Source organism: Miscanthus floridulus, chromosome 7 (genome assembly GCF_019320115.1).
Source record: "Miscanthus floridulus cultivar M001 chromosome 7, ASM1932011v1, whole genome shotgun sequence".
In the NCBI taxonomy this organism is placed as follows: Eukaryota; Viridiplantae; Streptophyta; class Magnoliopsida; order Poales; family Poaceae; genus Miscanthus; species Miscanthus floridulus.
Genome location: NC_089586.1, coordinates 102686707 through 102708998, shown reverse-complemented (window position 1 = coordinate 102708998; position 22292 = coordinate 102686707). Strand labels below are relative to the sequence as shown.

At 46.0% G+C, this 22292-nt stretch overlaps 2 protein-coding genes across 5 annotated transcripts; both read left to right on the top strand.

Moving 5' to 3' along the window:
- The first annotated feature begins 55 nt into the window (after nucleotides 1-55).
- On the top strand, nucleotides 56-1750 carry LOC136465974 (subtilisin-like protease SBT1.6). Its single transcript, XM_066464502.1, has 2 exons — nucleotides 56-260; nucleotides 390-1750. The coding sequence occupies exons 1-2, from the start codon at nucleotides 56-58 to the stop codon at nucleotides 1748-1750; spliced, it is 1566 nt and encodes a 521-aa protein (XP_066320599.1).
- A 173-nt stretch (nucleotides 1751-1923) lies between these two features.
- Nucleotides 1924-7707, top strand: LOC136464039 (protein INAPERTURATE POLLEN 1 homolog). Of its 4 annotated transcripts, XR_010761134.1 has the most exons (4): nucleotides 1924-2726; nucleotides 5967-6112; nucleotides 7187-7309; nucleotides 7403-7707. XR_010761134.1 is itself a non-coding variant. In XM_066463006.1 (2 exons), the coding sequence occupies exon 1, from the start codon at nucleotides 2023-2025 to the stop codon at nucleotides 2704-2706; it is 684 nt and encodes a 227-aa protein (XP_066319103.1). In that variant the 5' UTR covers nucleotides 1924-2022; the 3' UTR covers nucleotides 2707-2726; nucleotides 3375-3399. The 4 variants fall into 4 exon arrangements, 1 of the variants encoding a protein (XP_066319103.1); XR_010761135.1 differs by lacking the exon at nucleotides 5967-6112 and having other exon boundaries at nucleotides 1926-2726; nucleotides 7187-7258; XR_010761133.1 differs by lacking the exon at nucleotides 5967-6112 and having other exon boundaries at nucleotides 1927-2726.
- The last annotated feature ends 14585 nt before the right edge of the window (nucleotides 7708-22292 follow it).

Here is a 22292-nt window from a genome sequence, read left to right as displayed (position 1 = left end):
CCACGGTGGCCCACCTCTCCCACGGTGGCCCACCTCTCCCACGGCTAGCTCTCCCATGACGCGCCTCTCTCCGCACGCTTCCTCCCCTCTGCGTGTCGTCCTCTCCAGGCGTGCGCGCGCCCTGCCTTCCATGGTTGGCCTTGGGGGTACTGAGTACCTGCTGTTCTCCATGGCCGGCCTTGGGTGCGTCGCTGTCGTGCTGTACTCCATGGCCGGCGTGGGGGACGGCGACGGAGAGGCGTTGCAGTCACGCCGCCAAGGTGAGCAGGGGCCGGCCATGGCGTGCGGGGCAGGCGGGGTGACGCTGAGCGTGGGGGTGCTCGGCGTGGGGGCATGGGGAGGCGGGTGGGTGTGGGGAGCTCACCGTGCTCGGAGAAGATGAGCGCTAGTTGAAGAAGAGCGCTCGTTCTGTTTGCCCGACACCAGCGTCTGCCCCGAGCGGCGCAGCCTGTCAGACAGGAACCTGCCGCCCGTCCCCACGCGCTGGCGCGGCGGGCCGGGGTTCTCGGCCTCGTCCTGCAACAGGAAGCTGGTCGATGCGCGGTTCTTCTCGCAAGGCCACGGTGCGCACTTCGGCGCCGCGGCCGTCGCGTCCAACGGCTCCGTCGAGTTCATGTCGCCCCGTGACGCGGACGGCCACGGCACGCACACCGCCCTGACCGCCGCGGGCAGCGTCGCGTACGACGCCAGCATGGAGGGCTACGCGTCCGGGGTCGCCAAGGACGTCGCGCCAAAGGACAGGGTCTGCTGGAAGAGCGCCGGCGGCATGGACTCCGACATCCTCGCGGGCTTCGACCACGCCGTCGCCGATGGCGTCGACGTCATCTCTGTTTCAATCGGCGGCGACGGCGGTGTCACGGCTCCGTTCTACCTCGACCCGATCACGATCGGCGCGTACGGTGCAGTCTCCCGGGGAGTGTTCGTGGCCACCTCTGCCGGAAACGAAGGGCCGACCTCCATGTCAGTGACCAACCTCGCCCCGTGGCTAGCCACCGTTGCCGCCGGCACCATCGACCGTAATTTCCCCGCTGAAATCGTGCTGGGCGACGGCAGACGCTTGTCAGGTGTGTCCCTGTACTCCGGGAAGCCTCTGGCCAATTCATCTCTGCCTCTGTACTACCCCGGGAGGACTGGCGGGCTCTCCGCTTGGCTGTGCATGGAGAACTCCATCGACCCTTCACCGGTGAAAGGCAAGATCGTCGTCTGCGACCGCGGCAGCAGCCTACTTGTGGCCAAGGGAATGGTCGTCAAGGAAGCTGGTGGCGCGGCGATGGTTGACGCCCACGTCCTCCCTGCTTGCGCGGTGGGCGAGAAGGAGGGCGACGCGGTCAAAGCGTATGCTGCAAACGCCTCCAACCCGACGGCGACAATTAGCTTCGGGGGCACGGTCGTCGGCGTCAAGCTGGCACCTGTGGTGGCCTCCTTCTCGGTGCGTGGACCCAACAGGCTCGTCCCGGAAATTCTCAAGCCGGACTTCATCGCGCCGGGCGTCAACATCCTTGCCGCGTGGACGGGCGCCACGGGCCCGACCGCCCTGGAGGGCGATGCCCGCCGCACGGAGTTCAACATCCTGTCCAGGACGTCCATGGCGTGCCCGCACGCGAGCGGCGCCACCAAGGTGAGCAGGGGCCGGCCATGGCGTGCGGGGCAGGCGGGTGACGTTGGGCGTGGGGGTGCTCGGCGTGGGGGCATGGGGAGGCGGGTGGGTGTGGGGAGCTCGCCGTGCTCGGAGAAGATGAACGCTAGTTGAAGAAGAGCGCTCGTTCCGTTTTGCGACGCCTCCGTTCCGTCCGACCAGCATCCTGTGAAACAAAAAGAAAAGGGGCAGATGCAGAAGAGGAAGAAAAAAAGTTCGAAAGCTCTGACATTTTGACATGGTCGCCATCTTTCGTAATAGCGATCTGGCAAAGCCCCAATTGGCATTTTGACAAAGCTCGCTTCCCCTAACGGTCGAATTCCAAAAAGCCCCCAACCGCCGACAGCAATCACCGCCGCGGCGGCCTCCCCGCCGCAACCGCAGGCATGCCGCGGCCCCAGCCGCCGGGCCGCGGGACCCCGGGCGCCAGGCGGCCGATCTGGGACTTCTTCGCCGCTTGGCTCGCCACCCTCCGCTCCCCGCTCCTCCCGCTGCTCCGCCGCGCGCTCTCCTCCTCCTCCTCGTCCGGCTCCTGGGACGACCCGCTCTCCTCCGTCGCCGCGGCCGTCGAGGCTCACTTCCAGGCGCACTGGTCCGCGCTCGACGCCGCCGCACGCCAGGACCCGGCGCGGGTCATCGCCGCGGGGGACTGGCGGTCCCCGCTCGAGCTCCCCTTCCTGTGGCTTGGCGACGTCCACCCCTCCCTCCTTACCTCGCTCCTCCGCACGCTCTCGCCCTCGCCGCGACTCCTCGCCGCCGTCGACCGCGTCGACCGCCGGATCCGCGCCGCCGTCCCTGCCGTCTCCGACCGCCTCCGCCGGGCCCAGGAAGCCTTCGTGGCCACCGAGGCTACCGGCGCCGCCGACGTGGAGGCTTTCTTGGAGGATCTCAAGGGCGTTGCACTCGAGGCCAACCGGCTCCGTCGGGGCGTACTCTCGGACCTCGTCGCCGCCGCCGGGGGGTACCAGGCGGCGCTGTACCTCGAGGCGCTCTCGCGCTTCGTGTTGTCCATGCACGACCCCGAGGTGCTCCGCCGCTTCGACCAGTACCGCGCATCGCCTGGTAGCTAGTCACCCTTCTTGTTCCCAAGGTCCGTGGCGTTTCTTTTTCTGTCGCTTCACTTAATCACTTCTTTCGGTTGTGCAAAATCTTGGTTTCTGTATTTTGGGGATAGCAGGCCCATGTATATATTTCAAGAAAATGCCGCACAAATATTGTGCAATGGTTGTTATGTGTATAGCTCAAATCATTTGCTGAAATCATCGATTAACTCAGTGAGGGAATGGTACCTAGGCCCGTTGAATTGTGACAAAAATGCTGCTTATGTCACCACTGTTTAATGCCTATTTGGATACGCTTTAGCATTCTATTGTCAGTAAATTTTAGATAATTTAATATTTTGAGCACTTGAGCATCTTATTTGAATATCTGTGTATGTTGCAGACAACACATGTATAGTCTATGGGGTGTTTAGTTTGAGGAATCACCTCATCTAGAATGGAATGGTCCATCATGGGGTCATCTCATCCCATGAATTTTAATGGGATGAAACCATTCCTCATTATTAAGCTAACCATGAAACTTTGTGAGGGAAACATGGTGATGGATCAACTGATTTCATTCCAAAATCAGACAAAAATGTCAGTACGAAGGTGCACCTCATTCCTCAAACCAAACACCCCATTAAAGTTTGCTTGCGTGAATATTGTTTCGTGACATTTAAAATTGACTTATGCAGGTATTGAGTGACATACACAGCACTTGTTTCATTGTGGAAGTTTTGCCTGATTTTGTTTTCCTTCTTTAGGACAGCTGCTCATCATCAGGGGCGGATCCAAAGGGGGGGCTCCAGCCCCCCCTAATGGCTTGATTTCACCACTAATCACTGTAGCAAAAGCTTGATTTCACCATTAAATCTTCATGCAAATCAACATCTCCATTGTTTTAGGCCCCCCTTATCCCGCATCGTGCATCCGCCACTGCTCATCATTGTATTGGAGATAATTGCCTGGATTGCAGTATGACCTCACAAGTAGTATCTTTTATGTCTGAAACTGAGATCTAATTTGCACTGGTTGCTTGTAGTGCCAATGTTTTCCTATGCCAGTCCTTTTAAAGTCAGTTTTAATTGCCTCTTATGCACTTTTACTTGATGTGGAGTACATTACAGTAAAAAGTAATTTGAAAATACTTGCTGCCTGCTTGATGAATAGGATGGCAACTCACCATATCTTAGACAAATGGGTCTCAAGCGTAATCCATACATATAAGCAATATGCCACCAGATAATTTCACTACAAATGATAAAGAAAACGACAGCAGTGCTTCAATGTTGTCGTAGTTATTAGGTATTGTTGTTTAAGTGCCTCTTTGTCCAGATCCATCAATTTGCCTCCAAACACATACGACTTGTTTGGTACATTGTTTCAATGCTCTAGCATGGTACTAGTATTCTGGAACAAGTATTTATGCCTCTGGTAGCAGAGGCATTAAGTGAGGTTCCTAATATTTGCCGCCTACTGTTAATACATCAATTGAAAGTATAGCCAGCTATGAAATTATCATCACTGGCAGTTTAGCTGGTTACATCCAGCACTTGTTTAAGCTATTAGTAAGGAGTAACTATTACTTCTATGGCTCTACTCAAGTTCTAGTTTCGTAATCAAGCATATAATTCTGTAGTATCACTTACTAAATTGTGGGTACAAAAAATATATTCTCAGAATCATCAACTTTACTAGAAATTGTGCCATTATCCGCTAAGCTACACATAGTGGGTCCTACTTCATTAGCACACTATTGCCTTGGTTGTAACAAATCTCAAACATAATATAGATCATTACATCTGATCTAGGCATTACATGTAACACTTCCAATGGATCATGAAGACATGGATTCTGATAAATCACATGGATAGAATAGATCTGTGCCCAGATCTGTGCCCAGATCTATCCTTCATAGAGGATCCTTAGTGGAACTTGCACATGCATACACAAATTAATCTTGAGAAAACTATCCAAAGTTAAGTAGGACAACCTACCACCACCACTACAATCTTTTGAAGCAGCAAAGATATTTGCATGCTGTTTTTCATTGATAATACACAAGGCTTTTGGTACTATAAGCCCAACACTCACACGTCTCCCTTCTAGGGAAAACACTTGTATGTTTACATAATGATCAAATGTAATTGTCAATTTCACTGCCCTGGGGATGCTTGTTTTCAAGTGCTTGGTAGGGACTTCTGCTAGTTATAATCTGGTTCATAGAGCTTTAAGAAAACTAGTGCTTTGACTTAAACCGAGCACTATTTCAAGGTAAAACGTTTATATCACCATTCACCAGCTAAAATACCACAAAGAACAACATCACTGATTCATGTGCCGTGCTCATGTAGTGTATTATTCTGCTGAGAAAGGTATTGACTATAGAACACATCACAAAAAAATAGTATTACTGTACTCGTCACTTCAAAGAGGAGCACAGCAAAGTTTACCCGAAATGTCTGACCTGACACAACATTTGGTAAACCTTAAATAAAAAACTTGATCATGGGAGAATACATCCTGTCTTATGAGAGGGAAATATCGAACCATTTAGGGAGGTACAAACATGACCTGATGACACCTCTGAACCTATTAGGTTCCATCCTGGGTTAGGGCCTGAACTACCAACCGAGTTATTGTTCCGTTCTCATTTTTTTGGTAAGCCTAACTTATGTGTGGGATGAATTCTTCCACAGATGGCTGGGAAAGTTGTCTCTAGAATCAACTACCATTTCTGATTCTATAAATATTTTAATATTGGCTTGTTCAGATCTGGATCAAGTGCAAGCCATATATACGTGCTTGAACATGATTGTAGGATCAACAAATAGTAGCATGTTTCAAGATGTAATAAGATATACTTGTAGTATTGTTGGTGCACACTTAAGATGTAATAACATAGATTCTTCAATGCTTCCTTGGCAACAGTTCTACTTCTCCTTTTGACCTTCCTTTGTATAATTGTATTCTTGCCGCTGGGCTACATTTATCTGTGTTAGCCTGAAGAACTATTTATCAAGAACTGAACCAGTTGTAGCATGTAGAATTTGGTTAAAAAATGCAAGTCAGCACAGAATTCTATGCTTTATGTGGTCCAGAGTAGCAAGAATTCATAGTAGTGCAAATAATATGTATACTGGATACTGGTGGTCCAATGTAAGTTCAACCTGTGATCTAGAGTCTTATACTAAGTAAATAATGAAGGCTATGTTGGTTAGCACAGGAACTTGTCATGGTCATAAAGAACAGTATCTTTACAGTTCTTCCATGTGACATGTGAACAGAGCACTGCTGTATTAGGTGGTGGTCTCCATAAGTGCACCCAAAGGTCCCGATATTCACATAGTAGATCCATTGGTGGAATGGCCCTACATTGGAATAAAGCCCTCTGGGGTTCATGTAGTTTCCAGTCTGGCAGTTGCACATACAGGTGATTATAAGTTTACAGCTGATCTCGCTGAAGTAGTGTTCATGAGTTTGTGTTGTTTTCCTTAAGGTCAGAAATTGGTTCTCTGGCTTGGTTCATACAAATGTATACGACACTTGTTGATGTTCTTTTAAATTGTTGGTAATCAAGTGGCGGTTCATTTCTTTCACACCTGTTTTCTTAAATCTACATTTTTTCCTTTTAAGCTATGAAAATTTCCTACTGTAAACACTCTAACTGGTCACCGTTTGCATTTTATTCTTTATTTAGTTGCAAAGTGTCCAACTGTTCATGGTGTCTTCATATGTTTACATTTGTGTATCTTTTCATGAATCATTCACCGAGGATGGCATGTTTTAACACCATGTTAAAGCTGTTAGGGTCTTATATAATCTTTGTATTAATATAAGCACATCAGAAGGGAATATCCTTCATATGCACATTTAGGTGTCAGAGCAAAGGAGGGATGAACTGCACATTGAGTTCTTTTCTGATCTGCCAAGTTGCACTTGCACCAATTTGTCGTACAGCCTAGCCTTGACTTTCAGTTGCAGTCATGAGCCCTCCCTAGTAAACCCCGCACCCATATGCTGGTATAGTGCAAGCTGTTGCTTCTTGTCGCGTGGGTTTGTTTGCAACGTGACAAGAGGAAACACTGAACCCTGCATCGCATTCGTCTGTTTTTATTACAGGACATGTGGGGTTTGTAATCATGATAAGGTATACTAAGACGATATTGCCAAAGAATCTTTGCAAGTTTCACTTGTTTAGTCATCTATGCTCCATACTTATCCGAACTACCACAGAACAAACAGATGTTCAAATGTAGTAATATTTCCTGGCCAATCATATTCTTGTTGAACACACAACATTGTTCATATAAGTTCTGGATGGACATATTACTGCAACACTTCATGTCCTGCTCCTATTGGTGCTGATATTGTCGTTGGTCGTTAGATTCATCTATGCTGCTCGTAACTGAAGAATCAGTACATCTGGAATGCTGCGTGAAGGATTTCAGAGTCTACTATTGACTACTTACTACGTACTGACTGCTTGTGCCTGTTGATCATGCAGGCATCTTTCTTTGGGAAGCACGAGATGGGCTAGCAAGTGCTGAGGCAGTGAGAACCAAACCAAGACGATTGGGTGCATATAATATTGTTTGATACTCTTCTTCCAGTTATTAGATACAATTGGGTACATATACAATGGCTGCCAATTGTTCACAATATGCAAGTTTTCATAACCGATGCTCACCAGAGCTCATGTTCTTCGCTTCTGTCTTGGCAGTGGCCAGTTGGGCGTTAGGTGGTGGCGAGCGACTCGAAAACGTTAGCAGCAGCATCCGTGTGGGCAGCTGCGCCCTCGTGCATCCGACTCGGACTCCAATTCCCCACAAGGAACCATGTCGCCAGCAGTGACGCTTCAGTGTTAACCCCTCTGCGAATTGACGTGATACCAAAAATCTTTTAGTTGGGCAATGCAATGAATAACGAAAGGTGATGCATGAAAGATTGAAAGATGGCGCACGTTCGTTTATAATGACTTGGGTTAGCATCTGCATTAAATTGGCTAGCCACCGACCAGTTAAGATTCCAGTAACGTATCGGATGCAAACCAACGACATGTGTAAACTTGAAAACTACTAATCAGGACTACTAGATGCTGATCCAATAGATGGGGTGAGAGGTTGGATTTTTTTGCGCTTAAGCCTCCCACCCGCCGATCTTTTTTTTACGCTTAAGCCCTCTCACCCTATCCATTGGATAAACATCTAGTGGTTCTGATTTTTTTTCTTCTCGAATACGCAAGAGCATTGCGAATCTTTTGTATTAAGAAGGAAGAGAGTTTAAATTATAAATACGCCGGCTCGGCAACAGAAGCTTAAAGGGGATTACATAGGCGTTAAGAACTATCTGCGGACGCGGTTTGTCGCCGTGTTCTATCCTGCTCCTAGCGTCACGATCACCGGCCTAATGTCAGCCACGGGCGTCCGCACGTTGTCTTGGCGCGCTCTGGAGTTCAGACCCCGGGCGTTCCACGATAAAATGGAGATGTTATCCATTGATGTATACGACGTCCTGCAGACGGTGATCAAGGCCTAGTTGGCCAGGACCGTGGCGCGGCGGACTACTCGACCAGCTCATGTTTTTGTTGCTGGGAATAGTTCATCTAGGGCAGCTACTTGTGAAGTTGTGAGGTTCCCTGATAGAATGGCATCATAGGCCCGCTTGGCCCCTGGTGATGGTGGCGCCGTGTTCTACAGAATCCCCATTTTCCTCATGAGAAGCACTTCCCCACGCTTGGATGTTGGAACATACACCAGCTGTTGCGAGGCGATCCAGCTGCTACGTAACGGCATGGCCCTCTTTTTCGTCGGGGCTTGCTGGGCTGGCGGAGTGTTGAGCAGTGGTGATCTGGTGTTTTGTATCACCTCATCAGTGAAGCATGCCAGCCGTCGAGCGGCTTCATTCGGCGACAGGGTGGCTTCGCTCGTCGTGGCGCACACATTTGTGGCGGTGGCGTCCGGAGCAGAGGTATCATCTGATGTTAACATGGGTTGTGTTGCCGATGGCGAAACTGCCGGCGGTTTGGTGTTCGGCGGGGTGACAGGCGCCCCGGTCCTGGTAGTTGCTGTGTGGCTTAGGGGCTCACAGGTTGCAACCACATTGGCCGCCACATGGTCACCACCTGCGTTGTCTGTAGGGACGGCGTGAGGGTTGGTCACTTCAGCGGTGCCTGCCTCTTCGGCGCTCGCTGGGCTTGTCAACTTGCATGGCTGTTGGCGTCGTGGGGTCACTGAGGAGTCCTGCCTCGAGGATCATTGGATCCGAGGCCGACTCGACTCTAGTGCACTAGCCATCGTTTAGCATGTGGCCAAATTCGAATGGGAGCAGGGCCCCTAGTTCAGCCATCATGGAAGGCTCCGGCAGGTCCTTCTCCCGCCTGGGAACGGTTTGGTCGCAAAAGCAGGATTCGCCTGCATCCTGCTGCGGCTTTGACTTTTGCTTTTGCTTTGCGCAGGCGTACTCAGAATGTTGGCAGGCGGCGTGGAGTTGCTGGGTGACGTCGTCCCCTTGGCACCTTCTTGCAACATGCGGTGCCTTCATGGCACCAACGCCGCCGCCGTCGCTCTTGCGGGTCCCAACCTCAGCCAGTCGACGACGCCCCTCTGGCACTAGAATCCCTAGAGCCGAGGACCTGATTCCGCGCTGGAAGTGGTGGCGATCTGGATTGCCGTCCTGGTCACTGTCGCCGTTGTCGGTGGTTGGCGGAGGTGGTGGCGGCGAGAGGTCAGCAGGAACGAAGTCGGCAATGCTGCAAATGTGGATAGTTACCCCGTATGTGAGGACGTTCTTGCGACGTAGGGATGGCTACAACCTATCGAAGAGCAGCTGCTCGCCGGCGGTCATGAAGCTCTTGTTCTCGGCGACATGCAGCCAGACAACCTTTGGGATGGCCCTCGGGTCGCTTGTCCAAGTAGTAAGCTTGAACACGGAGAGGTCTGCCTTGGACGCCGACGATGGGTCAACCTGGTGCACCCAACAGCTAGGGGCGAGGATCTTTGCTACGGTGTCTTCCCCCCAGGCATGAGGCGGAATGCCTTTGAGCTCCAACGTCGCCCTGAAATTCATGGAAGCAGCCTCAGCGTGAGCCAGGCGAGTCAAGGGGCGGAGCACCAGGCTGGTTCCTGCTGCTGGAACTGTGGACACAACAAGCATGGTGTCACGGACCTCTCTGCTCCGACACGTAACCAAGAAGTTCTTAGGGAAGAACAAAACCACCGTAAAGGAGCCATCTTGGATGCCGTTGATGCCCGCTAAGGCGCGAGTGGCATCTACGATGTCGACGGTGGGCGTGGACTCTACCGCCAACGCCGTGATGGCATTGCGCAGACCTGCTTCAGCGTCGTTGATGGCGGACGAGCGTTGGATGATACAGGCAACCTCCACTTGAAAGTGCATCTAGCCCTTTAGTGGGTTTTGGATGGTTGAATGACAATGTGATTAAAGGTCTAACCCGTTTGCTAAGTATGGACAGGTAATAGGTTATCTCATAGGTACTTAATGAAAGCCAAAATGATGCGTTGTTGTATAAAATAATCTAGTTCAAGCACAAGACAACAATGCAAATGGAATTCATGCAAAGGCTTATTTATTGTGGGATTTTCATGTACTGTGTGAAAGCAAGCTCGTAAGAATTAATTAATGAGACATGAGGGATTGCATATGGAATGGTCTCATATTTGAAGCTTGCTAAATTGAAATGAAAAAGATAACAATACAAATGAATAGTTGATTCAACACAAGATGTGACTTGATGGCTTGAGATGGTGAAGATAGCAAGGAAAGGCTTCGAGGTACTAAGCAAGGGTGAAGGGCAAGCGAGGGCTTGGCGGTCGAAGAACCTAGCTAGGGTGAAGAAGGAAGTACTTGCATTTAGTTGAGGTACTAATCAAGCTACGATGGTTATATTGATGTGGAGGATCAAATCTATATTGGACAAAGTATTTGAAGTGACTTGATGCATTTGGAGTTATTCATATTTGATGAATGGAATCAAGTCATGTGCTCAAGATGGCTATGCTCAAGTGACAAGATCAATATCAACATATTGGCACCCTTACTTGATGAAGATTGAAAGAGACAACATTAATTCAAAAGAGGTCAACTCAAACGGTATAAATTTGTTTTTCCTTTTATCTTGAGTTTAATAGGTATGTTGTGCTATTAAGAGGGATGCATCATGTTGATAGATAATGTTTCATAAGTGCTTAAGCCAACCCATGTGAGTTTTGAGTATTTGAGAGACAAAAGAGCTAACTAATTTCTTGCTGGTCTGGCGATACCGGACGTGTCCGGTATTCGTCCAGCAATGGTAAAATTGTTGTTCTTGGGTTGGTTCGTCGGGAGTTCCGACGATTGGGAGTTCCGACGTCTTGTGCTTTAACTGACTTGGAGAGTTTACTGTGGTGGTCATAGCAGACGTGTCCGGTACTCATACCGGAATACCTTGAGAGTCGGGAGTTTTGACGTAAGTCGGAAGTTCCGACGGTCAGAAGTTTTGGCATGAGTCAGGAGTTCCGACACCTCACATACTTTAACTCAGTTACATGGTTTTCAAATATACTGAGGGTCGAGAGTTCCGACGGTTGGGAGTTCCGGCATTCATCGGGAGTTTCGACACCTCACATTGTCACTAAAACTTAGTTACCGTTGGGGCAGTATAAGTCATACCGCCGGTATGCATACCAGATGTGTCCGGTATGGCAACGGCTAGTTTTTCCAAGGGGGCTATAAATACCCCCAAGCCTCTACCTTTGGAGGCTGCTAATTCTGTTGATCCTCTAGCATATTTTTGAGCTTTGCCAACTCTCTCAACCCTCTCTTAGTGAGTGTTTGATCAAATTTGCGAAATCAAATTATGGGTTGAGTGAAATTCAAAAAGAGAGCAATCCAACCACTTGAGCACTTGTGTATATTGTCAATCTCGTGATTCGCATTTGTTACTCTTGGACTCTTCGGTCCTAGAAGGTTAGGCGTCGCCAGAGAGCACCCGAGAGATTATGGTGTGCCTCGAAAAGTTTGTAACGGTCGATTCCGCCGCCTCGGAATCAACTAGTGGAAGGAGGAAAAGGAGTTGGAAAAGACTTCAGCTAGAGTGATCTTCGTGGTACCCTCTAGGGCTGACCTTCGCTGGGTTGCCCACAGTCCCCTCAACGGAGAGTAGGACTCGAACGAGTCCAAACTTTGGTAAAACAAATATCATGTCTCAATTCATATTTCATTTGATATTTGTGCTGCTCCAGCTCTTGTGTAGGTTCTCTGTGTATATTGTCATCTCTAGTAGGTGCCTGCAGTTTGGTTTGAAGATAGAAATCGAAAGGAGCAAGTTCGGGGCTAATCTATAGAAATCGTGTATACCGGACACGTCCGATAATAGAGCTCTGTGCTGAATACTATTTGATCTCTGTTCTATCTTTGTGTTGCAGGGTTGTAGCTTCTAGATATATTTTTTATACCTTGTTTACTCTGTGGCTAATTTGTGAGGGGTGGTATTACTCTTAATTTGGAGTTTCCATTTTGGAAACTCCCTTTTCTAATTGTTTCCGCATTTAAAGGTGTTAATTTTTAGAAACGCCTATTCACCCCCTCTAGGCAGCATCCTAGGTCCTTTCAATTGGTATCAGAGCAAGGTTCTCACCTAAAGCTTCACCACCATGAGAAAAGAATGTCGACGCCTATCGAGTTGGAGCCAGTGCTTCTCTAAAATGATGGTTCAAACTTTCTACCTTAGTCAATTCATGTACTCAATGCTTTTAGAGATATTAGTCCTCTTGTTGAGCATATTGTGGATGCAAGCATAACTCTTCCTATAGTTGATTGGAGCAACTATAAAAATTTGTCAAAAGAGGAAGAGATATGTGTGCAACTCAATGCTCAAGCTATTAATGTCATTTTGAGTACATTAAGTGTAGAGGTTCAAGATGAGGCAATCTTCAATGGACAACCACCTCCGGAGAGTGCTCATCTCATTTGGACTAGACTTTTTGATTTATACGGAAAATCCAAATGTGATGATGCACTTGAGATCGAGTCAATGGAAAGTATGTCTATTGTGTCTTCATGCAGCGAAGAGGCCTCACAAGACCTCAAGAGCACCGAGCTGGAGCAAGAAGTGCAAGCAGCGCATGACTTGCTGTCTGCCAGCACATACCAAACGTGTCCTGTATGGTCGAGGCAGCAGAACAACAAGCAGCTGTTTGCAATGATGCTCAAGCCCGATGGCGACCAAGTGATGAGTCAACCTTAGTATCTCATGATACTCATCACTTGTGTCTCATGAGCAAGAAAAGCAAGAAAAAGAGTAAAAAAAAGATCAAGAAAAGGAGAAAGCACAAGTAGATGATCAAGATGAGAGTGATGTTGAAGTTGAAGACAACTACAACCTTGATCATCTCAACCGCAAAGACAAGTTCATCATCATGAAGATAGTTGAAAAGAATGATGAGCTTGAAGAAGAGATTGAGAAGCAAGAGCAATCACTTCAAAAGCAAGAATTGTTTCTCATCTCCAAGATGGAACAACTAAAGGCTCTAAGTGAAAGGTATGAAAAATTGTCAATTGAACATACTTTAGTTACTAACTCCTCTTCTAGTGTTTCACAACTAGAGAAGGAAAACTTTGAGCTCAAGGCAAGGCTAGATGAACTATCAAGCAAGTATAATGTGCTACAAGCAAACTATGTTCATCTAAAGTGCTCTCATGATGAAGTAGTAGAATCAAGCATCATGCTTGAGGTAGCTCATGAGGTTGTGATCACATCGGTAAAATTTTCTCAACCTCTCACGCATTCACTCACTAGTACACCATCTCAATTAAATATTTCTTGTATTAATGAGTGTGCTCCTCAAGCAAGCCAATCTTCGATTGAGCTAAATCTTATAGAAAACATAGAGCTCAAAGAAGAGGCGAAAAGGTTAAAGAAAGATGTGATTCGGTTGAAGGGTAGGGAGAATGCACAACCTTCTCAAGATAACCATGATAACATGGTGAAGAAGCTTGAGAAGGGTTCAAACCTTGCTTCCTCCAAAGCCCAACAAAAGAATCACATTTCAAGTAAGGCCAACACAACCAAGAGCAAGAAACATGGAAAAAGGTTATGCTATGGTTGTGGATTATATGGACATGAGTGGGCAATGTGTCCACATAAGAGTTGGTCCGAAAAGTGTGAAGTGGCCGAACAAAAGGCCTCAAACAAGTTGGCCAACCAAAAGAAAAGTGATGGACAAAGCGCTTGTCTCATGAGCAAGAAATTGGGGCATCCTACCAAGAAATGCCCAATGTACAAAGAGGCAAGAAAGGAAGCCCAAGTTGCAACAAGAAGATGCTATGGATGCAATGAGATGGGCCACAAGGTTGATAGATGTCCATACAAGCAAAACAAGCATAGAGCAAATAAAGGCCGCATATGCTATGCTTGTAGAAGAAAGGGGCATCTAAGCTATGAATGCCCAAATGGTAATGCTCCTAAGCCAAACACATTTGTTTATAATGATAAGCTTAGGAAGACCACAAATGGAGTTAGCACTAGCAAGGTGATGTGTTCACCACAAACTAATGCTAAAGCCATTTGGGTGCCTAAGCACTTGTTGACTAACCGAAAAGGACCCAACAAGAGTTGGGTACCAAAGTGTGCTTAGGTTAATGATGTAGGTACTTGGTGATGAGATGAAGGCTTCGGGGTGGTTGAGCAAGCAATTTGATAATATTCACTCGGTCTATCAACCAATTCTTGTCATAATCTCTTATATGGTTGACCCAAAGATAATTCAATGAATATATCATATATTTCATCCTCACCATTGGTAACAAGTACCTAAACCTTATAGGATAGCCACCTTGCTCGTTTTGTGTTCAATAGTTCACAAATAGGCATATTTGTGAAATATTGAAAGTGGCTAATTAAAAAGTATTTTATTTTGCCATATGATGCTTTTAATGGCTCTCTAGTGGAGCAATTTATTTGTTAAGATGCAGGGCATAAAATAAATACTATCGCTAAAATAAAGAATCATAAGCAATGAGTTATTTGCTTCTATCCTGCACCTATCGAACGTGTCTGGTATTACTATCAGACGTGTCCGGTATGGACAGGGACAGAAAGCAAGTGTTTCTGTTTTGCGTATTCTGGATGTGTCCGGTATACCTATTGGGCGTGTCCGGTATTGCATGAACCAGAACACTAATAGGATTACAACTGAGTCTTTGATCCATATATTTTCATATATCCTCAATTTACTCAGAAGCTTGTGGTTTATCAAATCTAACTGGATTATGAGCATCTCTTGAACTCAAATTTAAATATGGCAAATTATTTGGTTATGGTTCAAAATAGAAAATTGACTCCCATGTTCTTAATAGAATAAAGTGCTTGTTGAAAGTCATTCAAATTACTTAAAGCACTTATTTAGGGGGAGCTCAGTTTCTATTTTGCACCTTTATGGACTAACAAATTTATCTAGCATTCTTTGTAGTCCTTCGAATGAAAATGTATCTAGCATGATTATTTGGCAATTAAGGTCAACATAAAGATTATCATGCTATGTATCTTCTTACTGGTATTCTTGTGGGCTCAAGGCAAAGGTATGTCTTTACATACATGCATTGCAAGTGCATCTAAGACCCTTTATATATTAGAATGTGCATTTGTGTGACATAGGAGAGATGTTTTTCAAAACCCATAACTAGCATGTGTAGGTGGTGTGAATTTGAAAAACTATTTGAATCTTGGTCTTTGTGACCTAGCCTTGTCATGTGATAATTATAGCTCCCCTTGATTGTTTGATTGGCTAATTATACATGACATGACTTTCTTATGTCCACAATCTACTATGTCTCACAATATCTCTCTCAAGTAACCAAAATCTATATATGCCAAATAATTGGAAAAGAGAAGTGATACTCATGGTATTTGGATAAGAAAAGTATTTACACCTTATTTGGATCAAGGACATACATGTTTTTGGATCAAGAAATGATAGAGAAGGGGATTGGAATTAAGTGAATGAAATTTGGAAAAAGATCCGCCAGCCCGCAAATACTGGATGTGTCCGGTATGCCTACCGAACATGTCCGATATGAGCGGGATTATAAAAACAGCCGGTACCCTTTCGACCAAGTTAGGTTATTCATCTTCCAGCCAACCCAGCCACCTCTCCTCGATCTTCATTGGCGATTTCAAGTTTCCACCATGAAAAGGAAGCGAGGAAGATTGGATCGGAGGAGATTTGCATCAAGATCGAAGACTCCAGGACTTGGATTTCCAATCGTATCTTCATTCACTCTCACAAGGTACCCTAATCCCGGACCTCATCTGATCTAAGCGGTTAGGGCATGATTTTGAAATTCCTTTGGTAGAGATGCTACATTACCTGTCTAGAAGCAATGCCCAGAATTTAGATTGGATTGGTTGAAGATTGAGCCAAGGACCCCGGCTAGGGTTGCTGTCCGCTCATACCGGACGGGACAGCAGAGCAAATTTTGCTCCCTTATTTCAATCTTCTCAGTGGTTGATTCTTAGGACTAAGTTTAATTGTCTATTGTGTTTTCTGAACCTTTTGACCTAGTTTGGTTGAGGTGATTACAAAGCATGGGACAATTATTCTTATTTCTATATATCAACTAAAATAAGCTCTCGTTTGGGCATGTATCTAAAATTCCTTGCAAATATTTGGATATAGGACAACAACTATGAGTGGAAGACAGGAGCCTAGGTCCAAGCATATGCATGATCTAACTTTGGAGAAATACAAGAAGGCAAAATAGGAAATGCATCCTAGATATAGTCAGCAGGAGCAGGGGAGCAGCAGAGGACTCTCTAGGGCTACTAGAGGTGCTCCACAATATAAAGAGGGAGAAAATAGTTCTTCCTCTGACATAGATACAGAGGAGTATAGAGTCGAGCCCAGTACAAGAAAGAGGAAGAGCACTGCTAAAGGTTCAGTTGGTGGCAGCTTAGATGATGAGCAAGAGATTGAGGAGGAGCAGGCAGTACCTCTAGCTCAGCACCAGCCAGGTTAGGGTATGCACTATGGTTTACTTGAGCCACATCCACCTAGTGTACCCTCTTATGTTTCTAGAGTTGACTATCGAGGGAAAGGCATGACCAGAAGGGCCAGAGATGAAAGAAGAATTGATCCAAGGGGCTTGTCAAGGATTCAATTTGATCATCAATTTTAGACAGCCTTTCATATGGACTTCTACACCAGTGTGATCCTCGCTAGGAACCTAGTGATTGCCAGGTCTCAGTGGATTGACTAGTAGTACATCAGAGATTTGCAGAAGGCCTCCATTGATCATGCTATTGCCATTTGTGAGCATACAAGTGTGTATGAGATTACGAAGTTCCAGCATGACTGGAACACAGAGGTGGTAGCTCAGTTCTATGCCACCCTGTATGTTGAGGAGGATGAGAGGCGTATGCACTGGATGCTTGAGGGCCAGTGGTACAGTGTTGATTATGATGCTTTTGCAGCTCTACTTGGCTTCTCAAATGATGATCTTTAGAAAGATAGGATCCACACAGAGCAGGTGTTGCCTCTAGAGCAGCTTGCCTACATGTACCCACCAGGGAGTGAGAGAGAAGTAGTGGAGAAGGTTCTAGGTCTTCACCCTACTTACAGATACCTGGACAGGATGTTCAGGAAGACTATTGATTGCAAGGGTGGAGATAAGGGAAACATTGCAGATTACTCTAGGAACCTGCTCCATAGGATGGCACCTTATGCATGACCTTTTAGTGTCTTTGATTTTATATGGTGTGAGATTAGGAGTGTCGGCGAGAGGCCCCTCAAGGGCTATGGTTTTGCTCCCTACATCATGCACATGATTGAGCAGGTCATAGGGCATACCTTTGAGTATGACAAGGTACATAAGGCCCTGAAGATTGTTGCAGATTTGACTAAGGTTGGGGTACCTCCAGCAGGACCAGGAGGAGCAACAGCAGCACTAGAGGCAGATGCACCTATAGGTGGTGGTGCAGCAGGACGAGCTTCTCCTCTACCACATGCTCCTTCACGTTCTTCTCCACGTCACCACAGTCCTCCTTCTCCTATTCGCAAGATGTTCAGTGCTATCTTTGGGATGTGCAAGGACATATGGACCTATCAGCAGAAGGAGAGGGAGGCTAGGAGGAAGGATACTCGGACTTTGAAGCAGATTGCTTCTAGACTTGAGCTTGATCCTCCTAGGTCTCCACTATCGGATGAGGCAGCTAGTGAGCCTGAGACTAAGGAGCAGCAGTAGGGCAGGTACGACATAGAGTTTGCTGAGTTCCTTCAGCGACAGTAGTAGCAGCAGGCTCTAGAGCACCCTGACACTTTACCACTATAGGCTCGGGTGCCTACTCACTCTTAGCCATGTCCTAGTGCTGTAGATGAGTATGCTTTAGACTGGTGGAGTGACCTCATGAGTAGTTTCTATGACCCGTCTGGTGCGGGTGGTTCTCGTCCAGTCGGTGCCACACGCTCAGATGATGAGGATGCTGGTAGAGATGAAGATGATGATGAGTGATGATAGCTATCAGAGATAGCTTGCAGCCCCTTTGTCCTTAGTATGTCATTGTTGGACCTTTGTGGTGATAGATGACAAAGGGGGAGAGAGCCTGATTAAAGCTTCAGGATATTTGTCTTTTTTTGCTTTTCTTTGCACCTGAAGATATGTACTGGAGGCTATAGTTTGTGAGCTTCATTGATGTATATCTTGAGTTTGAAATAGATTGTATCATGTGAGAGATAAGACTTACTTATGTTTTATCTTTGTATCTCTTGAGACATGATCTTTATTTATATTATATTAGTGGCTTGTGGACTTGAGAAAATGTGTAATGAGTGCTATGTGTGACATACATGTGTTATATTTATTTTCATAAGGACTATGCATGCTAGAATGAAAATATTTGATGTGATGTCTTTATATTTATTCTTGTGAGATATATCTTGACATACGCATCACGGTTTTACTTTGTCACACACACATACACTCCACGGATGCAATGATTTAGGGCGAGTCTCCTATATGTTTTAGTATGTGCAATTGACATTTGAGGTCAATTCATGAATTCTAATCATAAACACATATTAAGGGGGAGCCTCTCATAAATCATTGAACCCAAAAGTTTAAATATTTATATTCTTTTGTAAGCTTTAATCAAGTTGTCATCAATCACCAAAAAGGGAGAGATTGAAAGTGCATCTAGCCCTTTAGTGGGTTTTGGATGGTTGAATGACAACGTGATTAAAGGTTTAACCCGTTTGCTAAGTATGGACAGGTAATAGGTTATCTCACAGATACTTAATGAAAGCCAAAATGATGCGTTGTTGTATAAAATAATTTAGTTCAAGCACAAGACAATAATGCAAATGGAATTCATGCAAAGGCTTATTTATTGTGGGATTTCCATGTACCGTGTGAAAGCAAGCTCGTAAGAATTAATTAATGAGACATGAGGGATTGCATATGGAATGGTCTCATATTTGAAGCTTGCTAAATTGAAATGAAAAAGATAACAATACAAATGAATGGTTGATTCAACACAAGATGTGACTTGATGGCTTAAGATGGTGAAGATAGCAAGGAAAGGCTTCGAGGTACTAAGCAAGGGTGAAGGGCAAGCGACGGCTTGGCGGCCGAAGAACCTAGCTAGGGTGAAGAAGGAAGTACTTGCATTTAGTTGAGGTACTAATCAAGCTACGATGGTCATATTGATGTGGAGGATCAAATCTATATTGGACAAAGTGTTTGAAGTGACTTGATGCATTTGGAGTTATTCATATTTGATGAATGGAATCAAGTCATGTGCTCAAGATGGCTATGCTCAAGTGACAAGATCAATATCAACATATTGGCACCCTTACTTGATAAAGATTGAAAGAGATGGCATTAATTCAAAAGAGGTCAACTCAAACGGTATAAATTTGTTTTTCCTTTTATCTTGAGGTTAATAGGTATGCCGTGCTATTAAGAGGGATGCATCATGTTGATAGATAATGTTTCTTGCTGGTCTTGCAATACCAGACGTGTCCGGAATTCATACCGGACGTGTCCGGTATTTGCCCAACAATGGTAAAATTGTTGTTCTTGGGTTGGTTCGTCGGGAGTTCCAACATAAGTCGGGAGTTTCGACGGTCGAGAGTTCCGGCAATGGTCAGGAGTTCCGATGTCTCGCGCTTTAACTGACTCAGAGAGTTCACTGTGGTGGTCATACCGGACGTGTCCGGTACTCATACCGGACATGTCCGGTATGGACGACCAGAGGCCAACGACTAGTTTTCAAATGCCTCGAGAGTCGGGAGTTCCGATGGTCAGAAGTTCCAGCATGAGTCAGGAGTTCCGACACCTCACATACTTTAACTCAGTTACATGGTTTTCAAATATACTGAGGGTCAGGAGTTCCGACGTGAGTCGGGAGTTCCGACGGTCGGGAGTTCCGACGGTCGGGAGTTCCTGTAACACCCTCGGTGTTACATTGCACTGTTTTTGCTAAAACACTGCATGAGCATCATACTTGTATGTGGATGTGTGTAATATAGTAACGTACATAACTTGGAAATGTTTGTTGAAAACATGAAACAAATGTTATATTTTATGTCACGTTACATCATTAGTATTCTAAGCAAATTTTTATCAGATAAAAATGCGGTGGAACATTTATGCGAACTTTAATAAAGTTTGTAGCACACGCTTCGTAGTCGATTATGGAATGTGTGCGGTCAAGGACGAGGTTAGCTAGCTAGTATATCAAGTAGGTAGGAATTGGGAGGTGACGCGAAACCGTTCGAAGTTTAAGTCGTTTCGCAAAGTTTGAAAACGGGTCGACGAAGCCATGTTTGACACGCTTTGTAGAGCGACCAGCTTAAGGAGTGGTGCGAACTTTTATGTAATATGTGATGGTGACCGCTAAACTTATTACGATCTGGGCTAGGATGTAAGTTGGTTTGAAATCCTTCGTGATTTCACGGACTACCGGGTTATACGGGCTTAAGTTTGCTAAATCATCTGCTCTGGCGGATGATTTTCTTACTTAATCTCATATAATTGGTCGGTTCTGTTACAGCCTTCGTTCCGGCAGCCCCCATAGACTTCGCAAACTTCCTCCACACAATACCATGCACCCCCGTAGCAGGTGCAGCCCTAGCAGTCTCAGGGACAGCAGGTCCCACCTCGTCAAGGGTTTGGGAACAAGCCAGGTGCTTGCTTCAAGTGTGGCAAAGATAACAACTATGCCCGAGCTTGTTCCTAGAACCAGCCAGCTCAGTCCGCTCAACCATCAGCAAACTCTAGGCTTGTCAAGAGGACCATAATCAAGAAGAAAGTGCCCAGCAGATCTAGCCAGGTGCATTTCATAGATGCTGAGCAGATTTTGTAGCAGGAACCGGTGATGGCTGGTATGTTTACCATCGACTCCCATCCAGCTTTGGTGTTGTTCGATTCTGGTGCATCACATTCCTTTATGAGCATGGGGTTTGTAGAGTGGCACAACTTACCACTTATGGCTATACCGTATGCCTATAAGATCCGTACTGTGGGTTCATAATTGTTCATCAATACCCACACGGATACAGTAAGTTTGGTATTAGCCACCCACACTTACCGCTTACAGTTCATGGTCATGCCTGGGCAAGGCATTGATGTTATTCTTGGAATGAACTGGTTGTGGGTGTATGGGGTAGTATTGGATATGAAGAGGAGAAGTGTGGAGTTATGGCTTCCTTATTCTGAGGATAGGATGTCTTTTATTGTACCCTCAGATCCAGTCTTGCCTGTTGTTGCCCATGCTGAAGCCTCTCCTGATCTTACCTTCATTCTGGTAGTATGTGAGTTCCCGGATGCTTTTCCCGAAGATCTTCCTAGGTTGCCACCAGATCGAGAGGTAGAATTCTCCACTAAGCTTGAGCCTGGTACTGCCCCTATCTCCAGATGCCCGTACCGTATGGCTCCAAGGGAACTAGCTGAAATGAAGAAGCAGCTGGAAGAGTTGATGGACAAGGGTTTCATCCGTCCTAGTTCTTCACCATGGGGTTGCCCGGCTATTTTCGTGAAGAAGAAGATGGTACTTTGCGGATGTGTGTGGATTACCGCCCTCTTAATGCAATAACAGTTAAGAACAAGTATCCTTTTCCTCGCATAGACACTTTGTTCGATCAGCTAGCTGGCGCCAAGGTGTTCTTGAAGATTGACCTCCGATCAGGCTATTATCAGATCAAGATCAGGCCACATGATATACCAAAGAGAGCTTTATCTACTAGGTATGGGCTATATGAGTACCTAGTGTGTCTTTTGGTCTTACCAATGCTCCTGTCTTCTTCATGTACCTGATGAATTTAGTTTTCATGCCAGAGCTAGATAAGTTTGTGATAGTTTTCATTGATGACATCTTGATCTATTCCAAGAATGATGAAGAGCATGCCCGACACCTTCGGATAGTACTAACTCGACTAACGGAGCACAAGTTGTATGCTAAATTCAGTAAGTGCGAATTTTGGTTAGATCGAGTGCAGTTTTTAGGGCATGTGTTGACACCTGAAGGCATTTCTGTAGATCCCAGCAAGGTGCAAGATGTATTGGATTGGAAGTCTCCCAAGTCTGTGCATCAGATTCATCAATTCCTTGGTCTGGCT